General features: G+C 39.8%; 2 protein-coding genes across 8 annotated transcripts in view; one reads left to right on the forward strand and one right to left on the reverse strand.

Annotated features, from left to right (window-relative positions):
• LOC147203421 (uncharacterized) overlaps positions 1–10,502 on the reverse strand; it is a 33,820-nt gene extending 23,318 nt beyond the window's left edge. For 2 of the 7 annotated variants that reach the window (XR_015101260.1, XM_086114354.1), the window contains exons 1-7: positions 10,440–10,502; positions 3,518–3,680; positions 2,891–2,959; positions 1,063–1,225; positions 894–965; positions 698–774; positions 428–528 (exon numbers count right to left, since the gene is read on the reverse strand). Coding sequence is in view for 6 of the 7 variants with exons in the window: in XM_086114354.1 (XP_085970480.1) it covers positions 428–528; positions 698–774; positions 894–965; positions 1,063–1,225; positions 2,891–2,959; positions 3,518–3,601 (566 nt within the window). In the remaining variant the exon portion in view is untranslated. Of the gene's footprint in view, positions 1–427; positions 529–697; positions 775–893; positions 966–1,062; positions 1,226–1,905; positions 2,038–2,890; positions 2,960–3,484; positions 3,681–10,439 lie in introns of those variants that run through there. The other 5 variants (XM_086114355.1, XM_086114358.1, XM_086114359.1 and 2 more) reach the window with 5 other exon arrangements.
• The window catches only part of oxr1a (oxidation resistance 1a), a 154,266-nt gene continuing 141,065 nt past the window's right edge, over positions 5,679–18,879 (forward strand). Inside the window, exon 1 of the mRNA XM_086114347.1 lies at positions 5,679–5,819. The gene's annotated coding sequence lies outside the window, so the exon portion shown is untranslated. The remainder of the gene's footprint in view (positions 5,820–18,879) is intronic.

An 18,879-nucleotide genomic window follows, 5' to 3' on the forward strand; every position in this document is an offset into this window, starting at 1 on the left:
TCAAAGAGAGACAGATTGGTTTGGATTTTAGTTCCCTTCATAAATAAAACAATCATTTTGAAACTTTGTATTTTGAATTTGCTTGGGGTGGCTGTGTGAGATCTTAAAATTGGCTTGATGACCCCAAACTCAAGTGTGACAAATATGTAACAGAAAAAGAAAAAAAATCATCAATCAGACAACAATAATTACTTTTTCACAGCGCCGAACATTAAATCATTACAAGATTCAAGCATTAAAAAAGCCTTCTACCAACAAATGTTGTCTCTGCTTAAGGGTTAGTATAATAGCTTCACCCAATAAAAAGTGACCAAAGGCTTGGCTTCGTACGAACACTGTGAAAATAAATCCTCTCGTCATTCAGATACAGTTTACTGTAGATATTGATTGATTCACGCTGTTTAAATTGGAGGATTTAGATACTCACCGTCCAGTTGTAGAAATGCCCCAACCCTTCTCAGTCCCTGTGCTTTCATTCTGCATCAGCCGCTTGCTGAATCCCAGCCCCATTCGGTCGTAGGTACAAACCTGCAAAGAGTACAAGAAAGATATACAGGTCGGGCAACAGCTTTTTCAGCGGTTTTCAAAACTGGGTCGTCAAATTCGAGCAAGCATGATCATATTTCAGACAAATAACATGGGCCAGGCTGTCTAATTACAAGTGACATCAATTGAATGTACTGCATTAATTCCTCACCTTTGTTAATGTGGCAACGCTCTCTTGGACATAAAACCAAATGTCTGAGGACATTCCAGTTGGTGCATCCAATATAACTAAAAACAGGGATTAGTAAACCCGATGGCACAATGAAGCCACATACAGACAGTTAACGGCATAAAATGGTGTCAGACTTTTCATTATTATATTAAAATACAAAAATATGACAGATTACCAACTGGTTTCCCCTGTCCTTTACACAAGAGATGCATCCTTTGACCCAAGCCGACGTCTACAATCTGGCCATCTAGATAAGATCACGAACCACAAAGATAAAACATTTTAGATGACGGTTTTACTCAAAGCAAACTTGAAATGAGGAGGATGGGGGGGTAATTAAAAACCTTTTGGCAGCAGCATCTGTCCTTCTCTTTGCAGTGATGCATAGTTGAGGAATGGAGGGATGATGATGATTAAAAGCAAACACTTTCCAATGTTGATGAGCACAGAGCTGTGAGAAAGTTTGCTTTTAACCTCCGCTTTGCTGCGTTGTCCATCTTCTGTTGCCTAAATTTTAGAATAAAAAATATCCCAGAATAAATAATCATATTAAAAAAATTAAAGCAAATTTAAAAAAATCATCCCAGTCATTGATTAATCCAAAAAAAAACAACAGATGAATCAATTGTGAAAATAATAGAGTGTTGAACTGCTAACAAATTGTACAAAAAAAATGAATCCGTGTGAGAAAATTTAACATTTGTCAAAGAAAATACATCAGTATTGGGTTTCATGAATCAACAGAAGCCCATCTCACTTCAGGCACATTCTATAAATTCGTAATTGATCTGAACAGTTTGTGGATCGGAAGCTTTAGTACTGAGCAACGTTAGAAAATGCATATTCCATAGTGTGCATATCTCAATTTTCACCCATCCATCCATTATTCGAGCCGCTTATTCTCACGAGGGTCCCACGCGTGCTGACCTCGAGCAGTAGGTGGGCTACACTCTGAACTGGTTGCCAGCCAATCGCAGGGCACACACAGACGAACAACCTTTCACACTCACAGTCAAATTTAGGGACAATAGAGAATGTTTAATTAATCTAACAGTCATGTTTTTGAAATGTGAGGGGGGAACCGGAGTACTCGGAGAACCCTCATACAATGCGATGTACACATCCTTTAACATTCTAGCATACAGAACTTTTGTGTTAATTCCTGAAATCGAAAGTATCAACAATACCTTTCGATCAGCACCGGGTGCAGCGTCAGATCTTTTTTTCATTTCGATGAGCAATATAACAGACGACAGGTAAGCGGAATGAATAAAATAACTCGAAGACCAGCGGTGGTGCCAAGTAACCAGTCGTTTCCTGGTTGTAGTACAGAAGCCGGTGAAGGACAAACATCTCAGGTCAACGCGTTGCTCCGTTGCCGAGTAACGTAAAGTGCAATACATAGTGTATAATTTTATCATAGGCTGTATTTACAAATAATCTCCCATTAAAAGTGACGTGATCCCGCCTAACTGTTTGCACCATTCTACCTATTCCCCTTATAGATACACATTTATTTCAATTCATTCAGGTGTCAAATAAAAAATATGAAACCTATGAATTCGATGTTAGTAGTAGTAGTCCAAGAAGTACTGTAGTTGTAATTTTCGTAGCAGTGCAGTGTACTAGATATTCAATCTAATGTTCTCTGCCTATAGATACATAGACTACATCGTGAATCATCGCCATGTAAAAATTCCATCAACTTGAACAGTTCTTATTCTTTATAAGCATTTAGCCATGAGCGACTGCAGATATGGAAAATGTCCTCCTCCTGAAATAACTATGAATATAATTACAACTAGAAGTTGAGGCTTGAATTCTAATTTATTATTATACTCATTGTAATTCATTATACTAATTGTAATTCTTCAAAGGGAAATTCAATTTACACTCTCACGTATATTTTTGTTGCACTCCACCCAGAACCAATCACACAGCAGGCATGCAAGGAGAGATGTCAGAGTGAAACGGGTGCATAAAAGGTTTTGCTCTTTGGAGTTGGGAGGATGGGGACAGTGGAAACACATCATTATTAATTTTATCATGATACATTAGTAACACATTAGATCTAGAAATCTCTAGAGCGTTCAAATTTTTAAATGATCACTTCTACAACATTGCTAGAAAATCACAATGTCTCATCACTGGTGAGATAGATTTGGAACAGACCTGAAAGCTACTCACGTGGTCCTTGAAGGCTACATGGTACCTGTGGGCACCCTGCAGGTGACTTCTGATCTGGACAAAACAGAATTTCAATGGTGAACCCAGTTTAGTAGGTGACTGAAAACTGAAACCATGCTGTGAATTCATTCGTCATTAAAAAGTTGGGCTGGACAGAAATAATGAATGTCATGCGTTGAGACACTAACAGGCTGGAAATGTATGTGTAGGCTACGTGGGTGGGTTGTTTTAGTACCGAGGGTGATAAACATGTTTGATCAAGATATTTGGTTTAAATCCAACTCCACATCGTTTAGGATGAGACATAATCAAAATTACTTGGAGGGGGGGGGGGGGGGGGGGGACGTTGGGAAGTCAAAGTCCACTCATTCCAGCAAAGATTTGGACTTGAACAAAGTTTACTCAGTTGATTCATATTCTTGAATAAACATGTTACATGTCCCTTAGCACAAACAGAAAGGAAGAGAATGTTCTTTGCTTTGTACGTGTTCCTATTCTAATTAGGTATTTCTCATAAATAATAGAACCGCTGACCTTCCTTCAAGCTATGTGTAACATGCTCACATATGGTGCACACACTTGCAAACAGGCATCCTTTCAGTTCCAGGTCACCTTGACACAGTCTTTGCCATTTGTGCCATGTCTGGGGGCAGAAGTCATTTTTAGGTGCTGCTTCTCCCCCTCCAGTCCTGACATTCAGCCAAGTCTTAAACAGTATATTTCATCCTTGGTTATAGGGCACCTCTTGTGAGCATTCATTATGTAGTGGGACAGTCTGTAAAAATAAAAAATAAAAACACAACAAAACAAAACAACGGGGGTAGTGAGTGAAAATTGTAATGTGTTATTTAGATATTTCTCACATGCATGCTACTTTTACTCTCTGACCCCTTTTTGCAGAGCAGAGCTCACTTTTGCTCTGCAAGAACCTATAACACCAAGAGGACAATTTTGGAGAACAATTCAGAATGCATTCATCATCACTGAAATGCCATTTTCTTGTTGTGTATATATTGTATCACTTAGAGTAGGTTAACTGGATGTCTCAACTGACTCCACACTTGGGTTTCACCAAAATACTGCTTGGGCATTCACATGTGACAGGATGTTGGTTTGGATTTGATAAATCCACCTGAAAGATTGGGGGTTTGATGCTGAAATGTTCCTGCATTCTCATTTATGTTCAAAGGTTGGGAATACAAAAAAAAAAATCCTACAGTATCTTCTGTTTGTGCTGTGGAGGATCTCAATATAATATCGTTGGGGTGTTACCCGGGTTTTATACAATAACTGAAAGGCACAAACTACCCCCCATGAAAGTACAGCAAGTTATTTAATAAGAAATACAATGTGTCCTCCATTTACATATGCCTGAGCCCAGGGGTGTTTCAAGCAAGAAGTATTGCTGACTTTATGGACTCACCCTTTCACCCTCAGTCTTCAGGCTCCAGAGCAGTGCTCATTGATTTTAGCCCCACACTGCTGAAGTGCCCCATCAATCAATGAACTAACAAGTCTGCATTTATACTAACGAAATCAAGTTTGCAACTCAGTGGGCATGAAGTCCTATTGTTTTCAATGTAACCAGACATGTATTCTCTGCTTTTAGCCTTTGGCATCATTTGCAATGGATACTTGGTGGTTCATACCAGTATAAACTCAAGATAAGTATTGTATTATAAAAATAGGTGGCCCGGTGGTCAACTGGTGAGCACATCGGCCTCACAGTGCAGAGGTGTAGGGTTCGATTCCGGCTCCGGCCTTCCTGTGTGGAGTTTACATGTTCTCCCCATACCTGCGTGGGTTTTCTCCAGGTACTCTGGTTTCCTCCCACATTCCAAAAACATGCGTGGCAGATTAATGGAACACTCTAAATTGTCCCTAGATATGATTGTGAGCGTGAATGGTTGTTCATCTCTGTGTACCCCGCGATTGGCCTGCAACTTGTTCAGGGTGTACCCCACCAACTGCCCGAAGACAGCTGGGAATAGGCTCCAAGTACACCCCGCGACCCCTATGAGAATAAGCAGATCAGAGAATGGATGGATGGATGGATTATGAAAATATACTGTATGATTTTTTTGCAGGTTAGCTGCTTGAAATTTTGGGCTGAATTCCTGTTAAGCAAGGGCGAGCAACTTTAATGCCAGAGGGGGCCACAATTTTTCAGTAGGGTAACTGAGAGGCCACTTTGGACCACATAGTTCCTGATGCAAATGTAATATTGAATATGGACAAAATACGTCCATACATTATGTGCAAAGTACATGCTAGATATTTCATTTTTTATACTACATTGACCAGCTCATCTGGAAGCTCTGTACAGGCCTGAAACGATCATGAACAATTGAATCAGGTGTGTTGGAGTGGGGAGGGATCTAAAACAGGCAGGATATGGCTATTGAGGAACTGGAGTTCCCTAACCTTTTTTAACGTGATTTTTAAGTGTGATTGCCACGGGCAACCAGTACCAGAGATTCCATGTAAGCTTAGTTTGGGTAACCCTGACAAGAGTATACAGTATAATTAATTTTCATTGAAGAAACATGTGGCTATTTCATTTCTCTAAGTATTGTATTTTTTGAAATACCTGTTTAATTTAAATATATATTTTAATATTGTAGTAATGTATTAAGTCACTTATTTACCTATACATGAATATTCATCAGTACAGTACCGGGATGACAAATACCGACCACCCCTTTGCTTGCCCGGACGCCCTTTTGGTTTGGCCCGCTCCTCCCCCATCCTCTGTCTCGCCGGTGGTACTTTCTGTTGATAGAAGGTCAAATGACTCCGCATGTCTGACTGTTTGTATTTTGCAGGCATTCTTGATCTATTCCACGAATAACGGATGCAACATTTAATAACGCCGATGATGTTTACTTCGCGATCGTTTCACGTCGTTCTGAAAGTAAGTACAGTACTCCTCCTCTCCGCCGCCGCTATTCGCTGCCTTGTGTAGTCATCACCGGTTTCCTTATAAAGATTTCATGTTTGTAAAGTGTTGTGTTTCCGTGCAGCCAGCCGGTCCACAGCTCACCAGTCAGAATATTATAAACAACTGGATGCTGATGTCTCCTGCTGAAATGTAGTTGTACTACTTGTAAAGGGAAACTTAGTTCTTTTATCTGCTGCCTTACTATTTGAATGTCCTCTTATGACTTACAAGAGATTTAGAAACAAAAAAGCAGGCTTCCTCTTAGCGTTTTTGGAGCGTTATGATGATTATTATTATTATCCATCCATTTTCTGATCCGCTTATCCTCACAATGGCCGTGCAGTAGTATTATTATTTATTATTATTATTATTATCATCCATCCATCCATTTCTTAATCTGCTTTACTTTACGAGGGTCACAGGCATTCTGGAGCCTATCCCAGCCCTCTTTGGGCAGTAGGCGTGGGACACCCTGAACCGGTTGCCAGCCAATCGCAGGGCACACATAGACGAACAACCATTCGTGCTCACAATTACACCTAGGGACAATTTAGATTGTTCCATTAGCCTGCCATGCATGTTTTTGGAATGAGGGCGGAAAGTAGAGTACCCGGAGAAAACCCACACAGGCATGAGGAGAACATGCAAACTCCAAACAGGAAGGCCGGAGTCGGAATTGAACCTTGCTCCTCTGCACTGTGAGGCCGGCGTGCTAACCAATCCGCCACCATGCGGCCCCCTAGTTTGGTACAGTACGCTAGAAATTTTCGTGGGTCAACGTGTCCAGGTGCAATGATGAAATGGACATTTATCCAATTTATCAACTACTATTTAGTGCAGCTATTAGAATGTATGATGGGGTGTTTGCAAAGTCCAAAAATTATTGTGAAAAGAACAAAAATATATGTACCTGTAGGTAAATATAAATATGTATTATCTGATTTTCTTTGAAATGAGAGAAAATTTGACCAGCGAGTCACGCGTATAACTATTGTGCATTTTGTAAAAGAAAATATCAAAATGGAGTCTTGTCAACGGAAAGACTAAATATCTCGTATACACTGGAAAGTAAACAAAAATATCAAAATAAGATAACCATACCAAATTTGGGGATATGGTCTTTTTATTACTTGCATGTTTTTTTTTCATTTAAATTAAGCTTTATCTACATAAAGAGACGAAGAAGTCAGACCAATGTACCACGACACCATCAGTCACCATAGTTTTTGATCTAATTGCATATAGCAATCAGCATGCCTTTATGTGGGAGTAGAAACTTCACATCTCAGCAACTGGAAAGCTCTGAGGAAGGGAGATTTAATGAACTGAGTCATTAGGGTCTGCCCAAAAATCCCTGCTGTGAAGTCGTATGTTGCTAAAGCCATTACTGATGCGCCTCACGGGGAAGATGAGGAAAGTCCCTATAATGTCTCCGTAGTCGTTTATTGCACATCCAAATAAAAAAATCCTTAGCTGGTCTGCATGATAAGGTTGTTGAGCTCAGATCAGAGCAAGTTTGTTGCCCTTTCGCGTTGTCTCTTTTTCATGCACGACTGGTTCAGTCAGGATCAGTGTGCAACATTGACTGACAATATGGGCCATCCATCCGAATTTACACACATCCATGCAACAATTTAATATAAAATGTTAACTCATAAAGATATTTACATCTAACAGTTATGCAACATTCATGCTGAAATAGATTAATTTATTCCACACACACACACACACACACATGCTCTCGATAACATCAATGACAAATTTCGTGATTATATTATTCATGGTCCTGGAATTCATTAATCCCTCACCCTGCCCTGTTATTGATTCCTTGATGCATTGATATTGGAGCCTAGGAAACTCGCTATTATTTACAGAGAAGACATTATTGCATCAACGGTATTTCAAAATTCGAATTCATTGAGGTGTTGCCGAATAAAGCTGTTTCCTCTTTTGTATTTTTCAAGTAGGACTACACGATATGGTGGTAAAGTAATTGTAATTTTTCATTTGGAAAAAGTACCAATAGAAAGATCAAATTAAAATATTTTTTTTCCTCTGAGGGATTTGCTTAACTTGCATCAGCTTACACAGAAAAATATTGTTTTATTACAAATGTGCAAAAGTGCCTACTGCAGGAAAATGTTCTTTTGTTCAAAACGATGAAAACACTATCCTTTATACATGAACAGTATACATTAACATTTCGGTGATAAGTCTTTGGGTTGAAAACCAAAAAAATGCACCTTTGGAACATTTGTGAGCACATTTTTGGTGCATCTCGAATAACCATATATGGTTGATATTTGACTACCATGTGGCTACCCTGAGTCTGTAGTTTAGGGACTCTCTCATTAGCACTTTAAGCTGTTTTACTTCCCCAGTTCGTGTTCCACATTCTCAATGTGACTAACATGTCGCTATGGCAGAACATTTATTTGTATGGCCAATTACCACTGTTGCTGCGACTTAGCTTGAACTCCAGCAATGCTGTTGTGTGATGGATCGGAGTTTTGTGCCTGCGGCCAATTTATGACAGATTAGCATTATTGCTACCACATGCAAACTCTTTAGCGCTCATCCTAAGTGTTCATTGGCCAGCGGAAACTGCTCAACAGCCGTCCTCTTATTTATCTACACCCAGTTATGTTTGTTTGTTTGTCTTTTTATTGACAATGAGAGGATAGTTTCGTTTTTTTCATCTCCTTCACTGCTTGACGATACATTTTCAATATTGGCATTGATCTTAAGATGTGTTTATGGAAACCCACATGCTCCTCTTTTGATTGGCTCGTAATTTCTGGGGCACTGTACCAAGTATTAAGAGCTACCACCATTACATTTATCTTTGTTGCAATCAATCACTTGAGTGCATACATGCAGATACACACACATGCACGTGTGCACAAAACACAACTGACTTGATGCCCGAAAAGGCTGTTTTTTCTCTTAACTATGCTTTTTGGAAGACATTACAAATTTTTCATATATTCATACCCTTAAATGATGTCGAGCCAAGTGGTTTAACATTGCACTGTTGTGGTTTGACCTTTTATGAAGGGTCTATCAGTGGTTGTGAGTAAGAGCAGTAGTTCAGTTCTATGTACTGAATGTGGACTAACCTGGGAATATTAAACCCAGCAAATTGTTAATTGTTCTTATTTGGGCCGCAGTGAGACATTGTGAATTTCAAATCTAGATTCTTCAGTGTATGGTCTATCGGGGTCAGAGGAAACCACCCAAAGTGTTCAATCTTAAGTGTACGTGATTCAGGGATGGCAATTTTCCGCGGATATGCGGAAATCCGCCGTTTTATTTCTTAAATTGATCATTTTTGTGAATCGTCTAAATCCGTTGAGAAAATTTTAGGGGGAGGTCAGGTACCTTATCGTCGAGTTTTCACGAGCCCTCCCGATCAGTCTTTCCATCTTCCGATTGTAAACAGCCCTGCGATTGGACGTGTATGATGTCTTACTTGTTGTGATTGGTCGCCCCGTCCAGGCCACGCCCCTTTCCGCTTTTTTCATCACTAACCATTGCCATCCCTGGTGATTTAAACATCCAAGCTCTTTCCAAGGAGGCTTTTACAGCCAAGTAAACAACATAAATCTTTTATTTTCACAGATTGGACACTCTTATCCTAAATATTGAGTGCTACTATTTATTTATATATATATTTTGAAAATTTGTGGGAAATCAGAAACCCTCGAGATTGAGAGCCTCATATGGAGACAAAGGGTCTTCCATCAACAAGACTGCAATAGGATCATAAAACGGGCTGTGGTGTGATTTAATAACCTGCACTGCACTGCTACGGCATGTGATTCCAGGAATCCAGTTGTAAATAAGTGTTACCGCTTTCAGCAAAGGCATGCTTCCACTATGCCTTAAGACAGTGATTCCCAACCGGTGTGCCGGGGCACATTAGTGTGCCATGAGAGCTCTAAGGGTGTGTCGAGAGAACTTTTCAAATTTCACTTAAATGGTGAGGAAATTGTTTATTACTAACAACTAATGTATCTTTGTCCCTCTATTTATGCCAGCAACTTAGAATGACAGAAAGAAGAACTCTGTCTGGTGGTGTGTCGTGTGATTATTTATTCATTTATTACTTTTTTGGAACTTAAAATATGTGCCTGTGCTCAGTACAGGTTGGGTAGCACTGCCTTAGGGGCTCACGTTAACTTGGGATCTTGGTCAAGATTTAGCAGGAATATCAATCAGAACACACTGTTTTTATTTATATATTTACTTTTTTTGTGTGTGCGTACGGCGTTGAAGTCAATCACTGTTGTTGATGGCCACAGGGCCTCCCTTGTACATTTTGCGTTGCATTCAAAGGAGGCTGTGACTATATCTTCTGACGGAGACGTGACTCGCTCCAGGCTTCCCTTGTGTAGTACTACCCAGTGGAATGTTTGGTTGGTTCCCCTTTCTCTGGTTTGTCCCTGCTTTAGCTTGTTTCCCTCACTGTTATCCTGTTGTCTAACGATTATCTCAAAAGAGACGTGAGAAGGATAAGTATCCTCAGCTGTCCTCTTAAATACTGAGCAGGTGAAGTATGTGAAGGGAGGAAAAGTGGCAGTTGGAGCTTACCGTATTTTGTGAAGCAATCCGAGTGTGTATTGGCTTTACCTACATACAGTAAACGTAGCCATGGAACAAGTTGAAGGATTACTGAGGATTTGCCACGCTAAGCTCCAGGAACCCAATCCAGTGACCCCTCTTCGTGTCTCCTCCCCCTGCCTTGAGCAGAACAACAAACCGCCCTACCCTCTTATTTGGCCCATGTTACATAGCAGCCTGACCAGAACAACATTTAAAAATCTCTGTACATGGAAATTCAATGAAAATCAAGGTCTTCTCTATTTGACACCACGGAGAAGAATGTTGTGATCAACCATTAATTGTTTTTCCGTCACTGGGCCTGAAACTACGCAAAAAATGTTGATCATTGTTTTCCAAATTTAACAAATTCTAAACAAAGACAATTCATCTGATGTGTGGTCAATTTTAATTTAAAAAGGTATCTAAACCATTCATCACTGATAAAAAATCATTTTGATTCATTTGATAGTGATCAATTCATTCTTGCATAGCCCTGCTCAAATGTCAATCAAATTCCTCTACTATGACCTGGAAAAAGAGTTGCTACTTTGTTTTTTACCTTTCTTGAGCTCATGCATAACTTGAAGATTGAGGTGCGAAAATGTAACCACAGAAAGCCTCCTGTGCTTATAATTATATCTTGGGCTGCAACTGACGATTATTGGAAATCAATGAATCAGTTCATTATTTCATTTTCAATAAATTGGATTAAAAATCACATTTCATTCCTTTATTCCAAAACAGGACATTTTTAAAAAAATGACTGCCTTGGTCCGCACCAGGTCAGAACATTTTGATTCTTGACTCTTTTCCCATGTACAAGCAGATTTTTGCCAAGGTCTTACTTTGATCAAACATAAAGATCGTTTTGCTTTTATTGGGGGGGGGGGGGGGGGGGCTACAGAAATAAGTAAAACAATTACTCTTGGGAGACTGAAAATCTGCGGATTTGGACAATTTTCAGTTACCGGTAATCGACATCTAAAAGATTTATTGATGATCAAAATAGTTGATCATCGATTAGATGACCAATTTATCGATTAATTGTTGCACCGCAAATTACTGTCAATCCAACGAGGTTGTTGTGGGTCTTTTCCAGTCACTTTTCTACAATGTGTCTCCTTGCAATGGGATAAGGCAAAATCCAAGATTTTGGAAGGGCCGGCGGGCTCTGGATCCCACTCGAATGGAGCCGTCCCTGCACTCATCAACAAGAAGAATCACATCAACACAGTTAGAAGTGTGGTTACTGTCTGTGGACACTAATATTGTTCTTCTGTTGCGTTTTCCCACTGCATATTATTCAGAAGCTTTTTAGTGAGGCACTGTCACATGAAGTTACTCACCGAAATATATTTTACCATTCCCACAAGATGAGATGAAAAACGCATCGTGCTGATGGTTGTGGCATTTAAAAATATATATATATTTAACACAGCAAAAATTGAATTGAGCTGTCAATCTAGTTGTTGACTGCCTAACTTTCTGCTTTTGGGTCCAACTCACTTTCGCGCTGCCCCAGCCAAGACAAAAAGTTGGACGCACCAGTGCAACAGACAGAACAAATGGTTAGTCGAGAGCCCTGTAACATAAACAAAGGAGACGCAACAGCAGAGCTTCCCGACCCTCTTGCTTGCTTGCTCTTCCAAAGAACGAGATTGCTCCCTCGGATTGTAAATAACCGAATTAAATTTGCCCATTTCTACCTAACCTAATAAATTACATAAGAATCATGCAAAGTGCATCAATTGTTTTTGGCCCATCCTTTGAAATAAGATTTACTGTACAAAATACAAAGAATATAACCAATGATCGCAGACGACCGCCTTGACACAGATTCCTTTTTTTTTCCCCATGGAGTCTTTGAATATTAGACCAATATTCAATGTCCTTCGATTGATCAGTCTATGATCGTGATTGAGTGATTTCTGTGGAAAAGTACATGAGTGGCATGTGTCGGTCAGTGCCTTTCATGGCCGATCACAAAAACCACTGACACGCGGCTTGTACTTTGCAGCCTGCAGCCAACTAGAGACGAGCGTGTGTGCAGTCTAGCGTCCCCTTCTCCTTCACACTGCACGTCACAGATCAAACCACGAACTGAATCATAACATATCTTTGCGTTTTCTGCACTGTCAATTCGAAATAGTGTCCTGTGGTTGTATAATAACGGGATTGATTTTTTTTTTAATCGGAATCATCAATTAATTAATCGAAAGAATAATTCACAGATTAATCAATGATATCATTGTTAGTGAGCCTCTCTAAAACTCAAAAAATGTGCAGCTTAGCCACGTGATCGGAATCGGTATTGGCCGATCTCACTCATGGAGGATCAGTCTCGGAATCGGCAGCATAAAACCCCAATCAGAACACGTCTGTTGAATATCAAACAGTCGGTCCTCCTCTTGACTTCGTTTTCCCTGCGAATCGTAACATTACTTTGTTGACATGTTACCACACCTCTTCTTACTCATTTCTCCTGCCTTGTAAAGAGATGCACCCCTCAATAGAGCTGGGCGATAGGGAAAACATGATCTATCACAATGTAGGCCACGAAAACGAAAACTATATACCATGATATACAGTATGTTCAATTATTCTATTAAAAAAATACAACACATGATGATTGCTAAGCTTTTCGCACTTTATTTTGAAAAGACATGAAAGGGGAACTCAACCCCCAATTTTTCTTGACAGTCATATTATATTCTACATGACAAAGGCTCGCCTGTTTTCTGAAGCCGAGACATGGTTGGTTGTTACCTGGGCCGTGAGCATAAAATGGCAAAAACGTCCCCCGCTGAGATGGCTGAAAAGGAGTGAGTGGATTTTGCTGCTGAACTCCTATTCCACGAATACAGTGTTAATCTGAATGCCGCGTTTAGACGAGTGGGACTGAACAGAAATTAGTATCGTGAAGAAGATGTTTGGGTTCACTTCCCCTTTAAACAGACCTGTATCAAATGAGAAATGCATCCATTAGTTCTGCTATATAAAATCATCAATATAAACAGAAGAGGCACAGTAGCCAACATCGTTTTGCACAAATGTAGACATCAATCTTCATAAGAGGCCTAAAAAAAAAGATGAGCATTCACTTCACAATATCCATTAATTTTGGGAACCACTTATCCTTAATGTTAATATACATTTAATTTTCGAGGCTGCGCCTCCCGACACCCTTAAAATCAAAACATTCCCTGTTTCACTATGCGTGTCACATTTTTCGTATACTTTCATCTCCAGACATTTATGAAATTGCCTGCTATATATCTGTTCAAAATTGGATAACAAGACGAGCAGACTGCGAGTGGAACCCATTTATGTCTAGCCTTGTGTAGTTTGAAGGAGTATCAAGCATGTCTTGAAGTGCCCTTTTCTGTGAATAGTTATTAATAATTATAGGTTTGTTGTTGTTCGTTAATCCTTTCCCAAAGTAGCTGCATTCAATATTTGCATTCACCCATCTTGTTAATCATTCATTTTCATTGACTCTGAAATTTAATTTTGCACTTTAAGATTGTAATCTATGATGACTATATCTCATGAGTCACGTCCATGGGTGATTGTTCAGTCGGCCATCCGATGGCTACTGTGTGTGGAACAAACATGGTAGCATGAAAGCATTTGACCGTCCCACACATTTCCTCTGTCGTTCTTATTCTTCCCCGTTTGCTATAAATGGCAAATGACGTGAATCTTCACCAAAAACATTTCTATCGTCTTCATGATATGTATCATCATACCGCTCAGCTCGACCAACCCAATGTCAAACATAAGAAGTACAAATCAGGCTGTTAATATACAGATTGGGTGCTGCAAATAGACCACAAGCCAGACGGTGGACATGCCTGACTTCAGGATAATAGTGTTACAAAAGGTGAACATGTATTGGTACAGATACACTGAAGTGATGATCATTTTGTTTGTTTGTTTGCTTGCACTTTTTTCCTGCCAGGCTTTCCTTGCAGCTTGCTTGTTTAACGTTACCCTGGTTGAACCCCTTGACTGTTTTGGCAAGTGCGTTTTGGATCATCATCTTTCTGCATGATCAAGGATCCTCCTGTCAGTTTAGTTGCATCTGTCTTTAAATTGTCCGACACAATGTTTCTGAAGACTTCAGAGTTTGTTTTGCTGGTGCCATCAGTGAAGTATAATGAGTCTCTGTACATAAGGGAAAAAACGTTTCTTGACCACCAGGATGATTATTTCAATTTGTTGCTCATTATTCAAATGCATTTTCTGTGTTGTCTGAAATATCCCCCCCCCCCCAAAAAAAGTAAAAACCATAAATGTTTGGAATGCATTATTTTTCCTATCTCTGGAGATTTATGGGGGCACCCGTACAATCGGCAATATAAGCGCAAGCAGTCACATCACCTCCAGTCCCTTTCACAGATGTACTGTATGTGCCTCTATCTTCAGCATCATGAGCAGTTCCTTTTTTTTCCTTTCAGCATTCTCATCACATTGTTTAATCTTTGTCTTATCAGTCCAATTTTTTTCCCAATATTTTCTTTTTCCTTCTCTCTTGACTCAAATCAATCCTGGCCTTTCTATTATTCTTGCTAATGAGGGCTAACGTGTGTATCAATACAGATGTACTGGTAAATACTTGCAAACGTGGTTTCTCTTTGAGTCGTGCTGCTTATTTTATCAACTCAACGATTGACCATGAAGGGTACGACATCTATTGGATGACAATTTGCAGAAATATAGAGGCAGAAATTTGTCATGGAGCTGTCAACCAACTAGGCGAATTCTGTCTCTGCAATGTGAGTGACGTGGCTTCAAAAGAATCCCACTGAAGAGGACTATGCGGATGGCATAGTTAAACATCCCTGATGTTTTGTTTTGGAAGTTTGTTTTGGTTCCACTTAAGGACAGTGCTGAAAAGCTGACTCAAAGCAAGGGTCATGTTTTTTTGTTTTTTTTAATCTTGACACTCCTCTGGCATTTTCTTCTGTCAGCTTTTAGCGTGCCAAAAAAGACTCAGTAGAGATAAGTCCCCAGCCCACTGGTGTACATGTCTTTTAACATGATGTGACAGTGTGCCAGCTTCCCTACATACAATACCTTGCCATGAGCGACTGCATGCTGTAGGTTCATCTGCCGACAACCTGCATCAGTAACGCTTAAGCAGGATGGTTGTATTTGAAGAAAAATTGCACAACAGTACTTGAACTCACAAAGAAACAAACGCATGGTCAGTATCAAGAAGTCGATAGGATAAACAAGAGGCGAGGAAAACACTCATTTGGATGATCAGTAAAAAAAAATTCAATAAAATCTGCGTGCTCATGTATGGAAAAAAAAACCAAAATATTTGAACATGATCACACATAACAAAGAAATGAATGTGTATTTTGTTCACCAATGACAATTAAAACCAAAAAATAAATATTGCAAGTGTAAAGACGATGAATTTGGTGAAGATTCAACATCCACACCAAATAACGTGTTTCCAAATATTCAATCAAAGCAAGCTTTTTACTATTTTACTTCTCTTCACGTTACCGTTGTGGCGTGCTAGTGACATCTCTCAGCAGAGAGTGGTGCCTTAAGACCTATGAAATGCTTTCTCTCCTGTATAAATTGTCTTAATTTGTGATGTAAATTGGAATTGGCCTAATCCACTATCTGATGATTTCATAGGGTTTGGCAATTCCCTAAAGCAGGGGTGTCAAACTCATTTTTCTAGCGGGCCACATTTTAGTTACTTTTTCCCTTGAAGGGTCGTTCTGACTGAAACCAGAGAAAAAGTGTCAAGAGTAACGGTTTATTCAACTGTTGTGTAAGTTACTGTAATGAGAGGTTTGGTCACAAGAAAAAGCTTACAATATCTTTCGTAATTGTTTCTTAATTGAATGTGAAATGTTGGCCCAAATTTTAATCAGCATCATGGAAGTTAATTGCTTTCGCGGGCCCCATAAAATGATGTGACGGGCCAGATCTGCCCCCGGGCCTCGAGTTTGACACCTGTGCCTTAAAGCTTTTTTCAGATCATTGCCAGTCCCACTAGGCCAAATCATGACAAATCATTGCCTGACAATCGCAACATTACCAACACCTAAACCCAGAAAAATAACTAAACTCTCTGTTGGCTGAGTGGTACCAAGCAACAGTAATATCACATATGACCATTTCCAGGCTCAATAAACCAAAAATATATTGCAGTAATGATACGACCTGATTTGTCTGACAGTGTGGAAGAAACAAGAACTTGATTAGAAAATGAACATCCTCATTTGCTCTCAAATTGTTCAGTCGTTTGTGGAGCGCTTTGCTACCTCAGGTACTCGAAGCACTTTCCACTGTTACCTCATTCATCGACTGATGGGAGGACCATCAGGGAGGACCAGGAGCAAGTCGGGGTTCAGTAGCTTGCTTAAGGACGCTTTGACATGTTTGCAGCGATAATGAATTCATCAACACATAATTCTTATGATCACTTTCTCACCATTGTTTACTTATGTGGAAACACAATGATCAATTAGGTTTTGGCCAAATGTGTTGTTTGCCCAGCTATTCATGCAGCATTTTGTTCCAATTTCTGCCTGGGCTTTTTTAGTCCATTCAAGCCGACTTTTGTAACTTACACACCAATTTGTCTCCCGTGCTTGATTTGACTTCACAGCCCTCTGGCTGTTCAAGATCATTTTCACAGTCAACTGGGGCCTTCAAGTATGCTGCCTTGCCATCCATTGGATGTCACATCGGGTTGTTTCGTACCGCTTTTTGCATTTAACACTCGAATGCTAATCATGCTCATCGTGGTTGAAAATCTAATCGACACTCATCTTTTGGCTATATACCTTTGCAACATAACCTCCTTCGTATTAGTCATAGCCCTTTTTAACGCTTTGACGTGCACACGCTCATCCACACCCCATTGTTGTAAGCTGATCATTGCAAATGTATTGTCTCTTAGCGACTGCATCTCATCATCCATCGCATCAACCCATTGCGTTAGATGAGGTTATGGCACACATTAAACAATAAAAATCATCAACGTGATCATTTTTCTCACCTTCCTACCACATCTGTATTCAATGAAATCCCCTGGTTTCTTTCTCTCTCTGCAAGGATGCCATCTTTGTTCACATTCATCTGTATGTGTTTGGTCACTCACTTCAGGTGCCATTTGTTTTTGTTGTGTTTCATGGGTTTGTGTCTGGCTGCTCACTTAATTTTCCGGCCCTGACCCTGTATGACCTCGCCGGCTCACACTGCGGTTTGGTCCATATTGGATTGCCCAGTTCTGTCCCAGGTCCTCATCATCACTCATGGATGTTTGTGTTTTCCTGTGCTTACCACAAACTTTAATAACCTGTGTTTTTGCACTTTTTCCACTATCTGGATAGAACACCAAATAGGTGGGCTATTTATCTCATACCGAACAAAGATTCCCCTTTCTCATTTGGGGCCCTATTTTTTTTTTTTTTTTTGCGGCCATCTGGGTGTTATTGGCGCACTGAGTTGCCTCGCCTCTGACTGACTCGTCCCGCTATGTCTGTGTGAAGGATGTTGCGTGTAGTTTTGGCTCTTGCTTTAGGTTTTCTACTTATAGTTTAAATAAACTTTCCTGAGTGCACACGTCACACTGTAATGTCTCTTTGTCATTTTTCCCCACCATTCCATCAGCAACCTCTTGCAACTTGTCATCGTAATCGCAGTGACCCCCGATCTCATGCCGTGTCTGCATGCCACAAGACCTTTTGTACTGGTCGTCATTAAGTAAATAGTACAACCTGTTGCGTTTGTGAATGTCACTACTTGAAAATCACTACTTGGTCTTTTCTTACAATTACTGTACATGTTCTGCTCAAACAAAGAAGCGATAATCGCCTTCGTTCCGAGGATCATTGGCTCCTGTCGTTTCCCAGAGTCAGGACTGAGATATGGGAAAAAAAGCTTTTCAGTTCTGTGTTCCCTCTGACTTGAATCAGCTGCAAATTGATCTTGGCGTTCGAGGGCTGGTGTCTCCAAACTCTTTTGAATTTTAGTTGGTCAAATTAGAACAAAGCGGTAGTGGTTGTCATCGCTTCATCTGAGATGTATGTTTTCGATGTTTTTTTTTTTTTTTGGTGATGCTGTTGTATTGTCCTGCACGCTTATGTGCTATAGCCTCTTAGCTTGGTCACTCTTGCAAAAGAGATTGTCAACCTCAGTGAGTTTTTAACCTAGTTAAATGAAGCTTAACAACAACAACAACAAATTACCCATGGTGTTGTTATTGTTGTTGTAGGATCAAAGAGCATATTACTCCCAATATAAAAGGACTTCACAGAATAAAGGGAAAATATGGAGAGAACAAAAAATCTTGGTTATCAGATTAATGTAAATTTATCATATTTTATCTGTGGTGTTTCAGGCAGCTGCAGTCTTCCGAGCTTTATTGTGATGCAATATGGAGGAGACTACA

Source organism: Hippocampus guttulatus, chromosome 6 (genome assembly GCF_054856545.1).
Source record: "Hippocampus guttulatus isolate MCC_2025c chromosome 6, RoL_Hgut_1.0, whole genome shotgun sequence".
In the NCBI taxonomy this organism is placed as follows: domain Eukaryota; kingdom Metazoa; phylum Chordata; class Actinopteri; order Syngnathiformes; family Syngnathidae; genus Hippocampus; species Hippocampus guttulatus.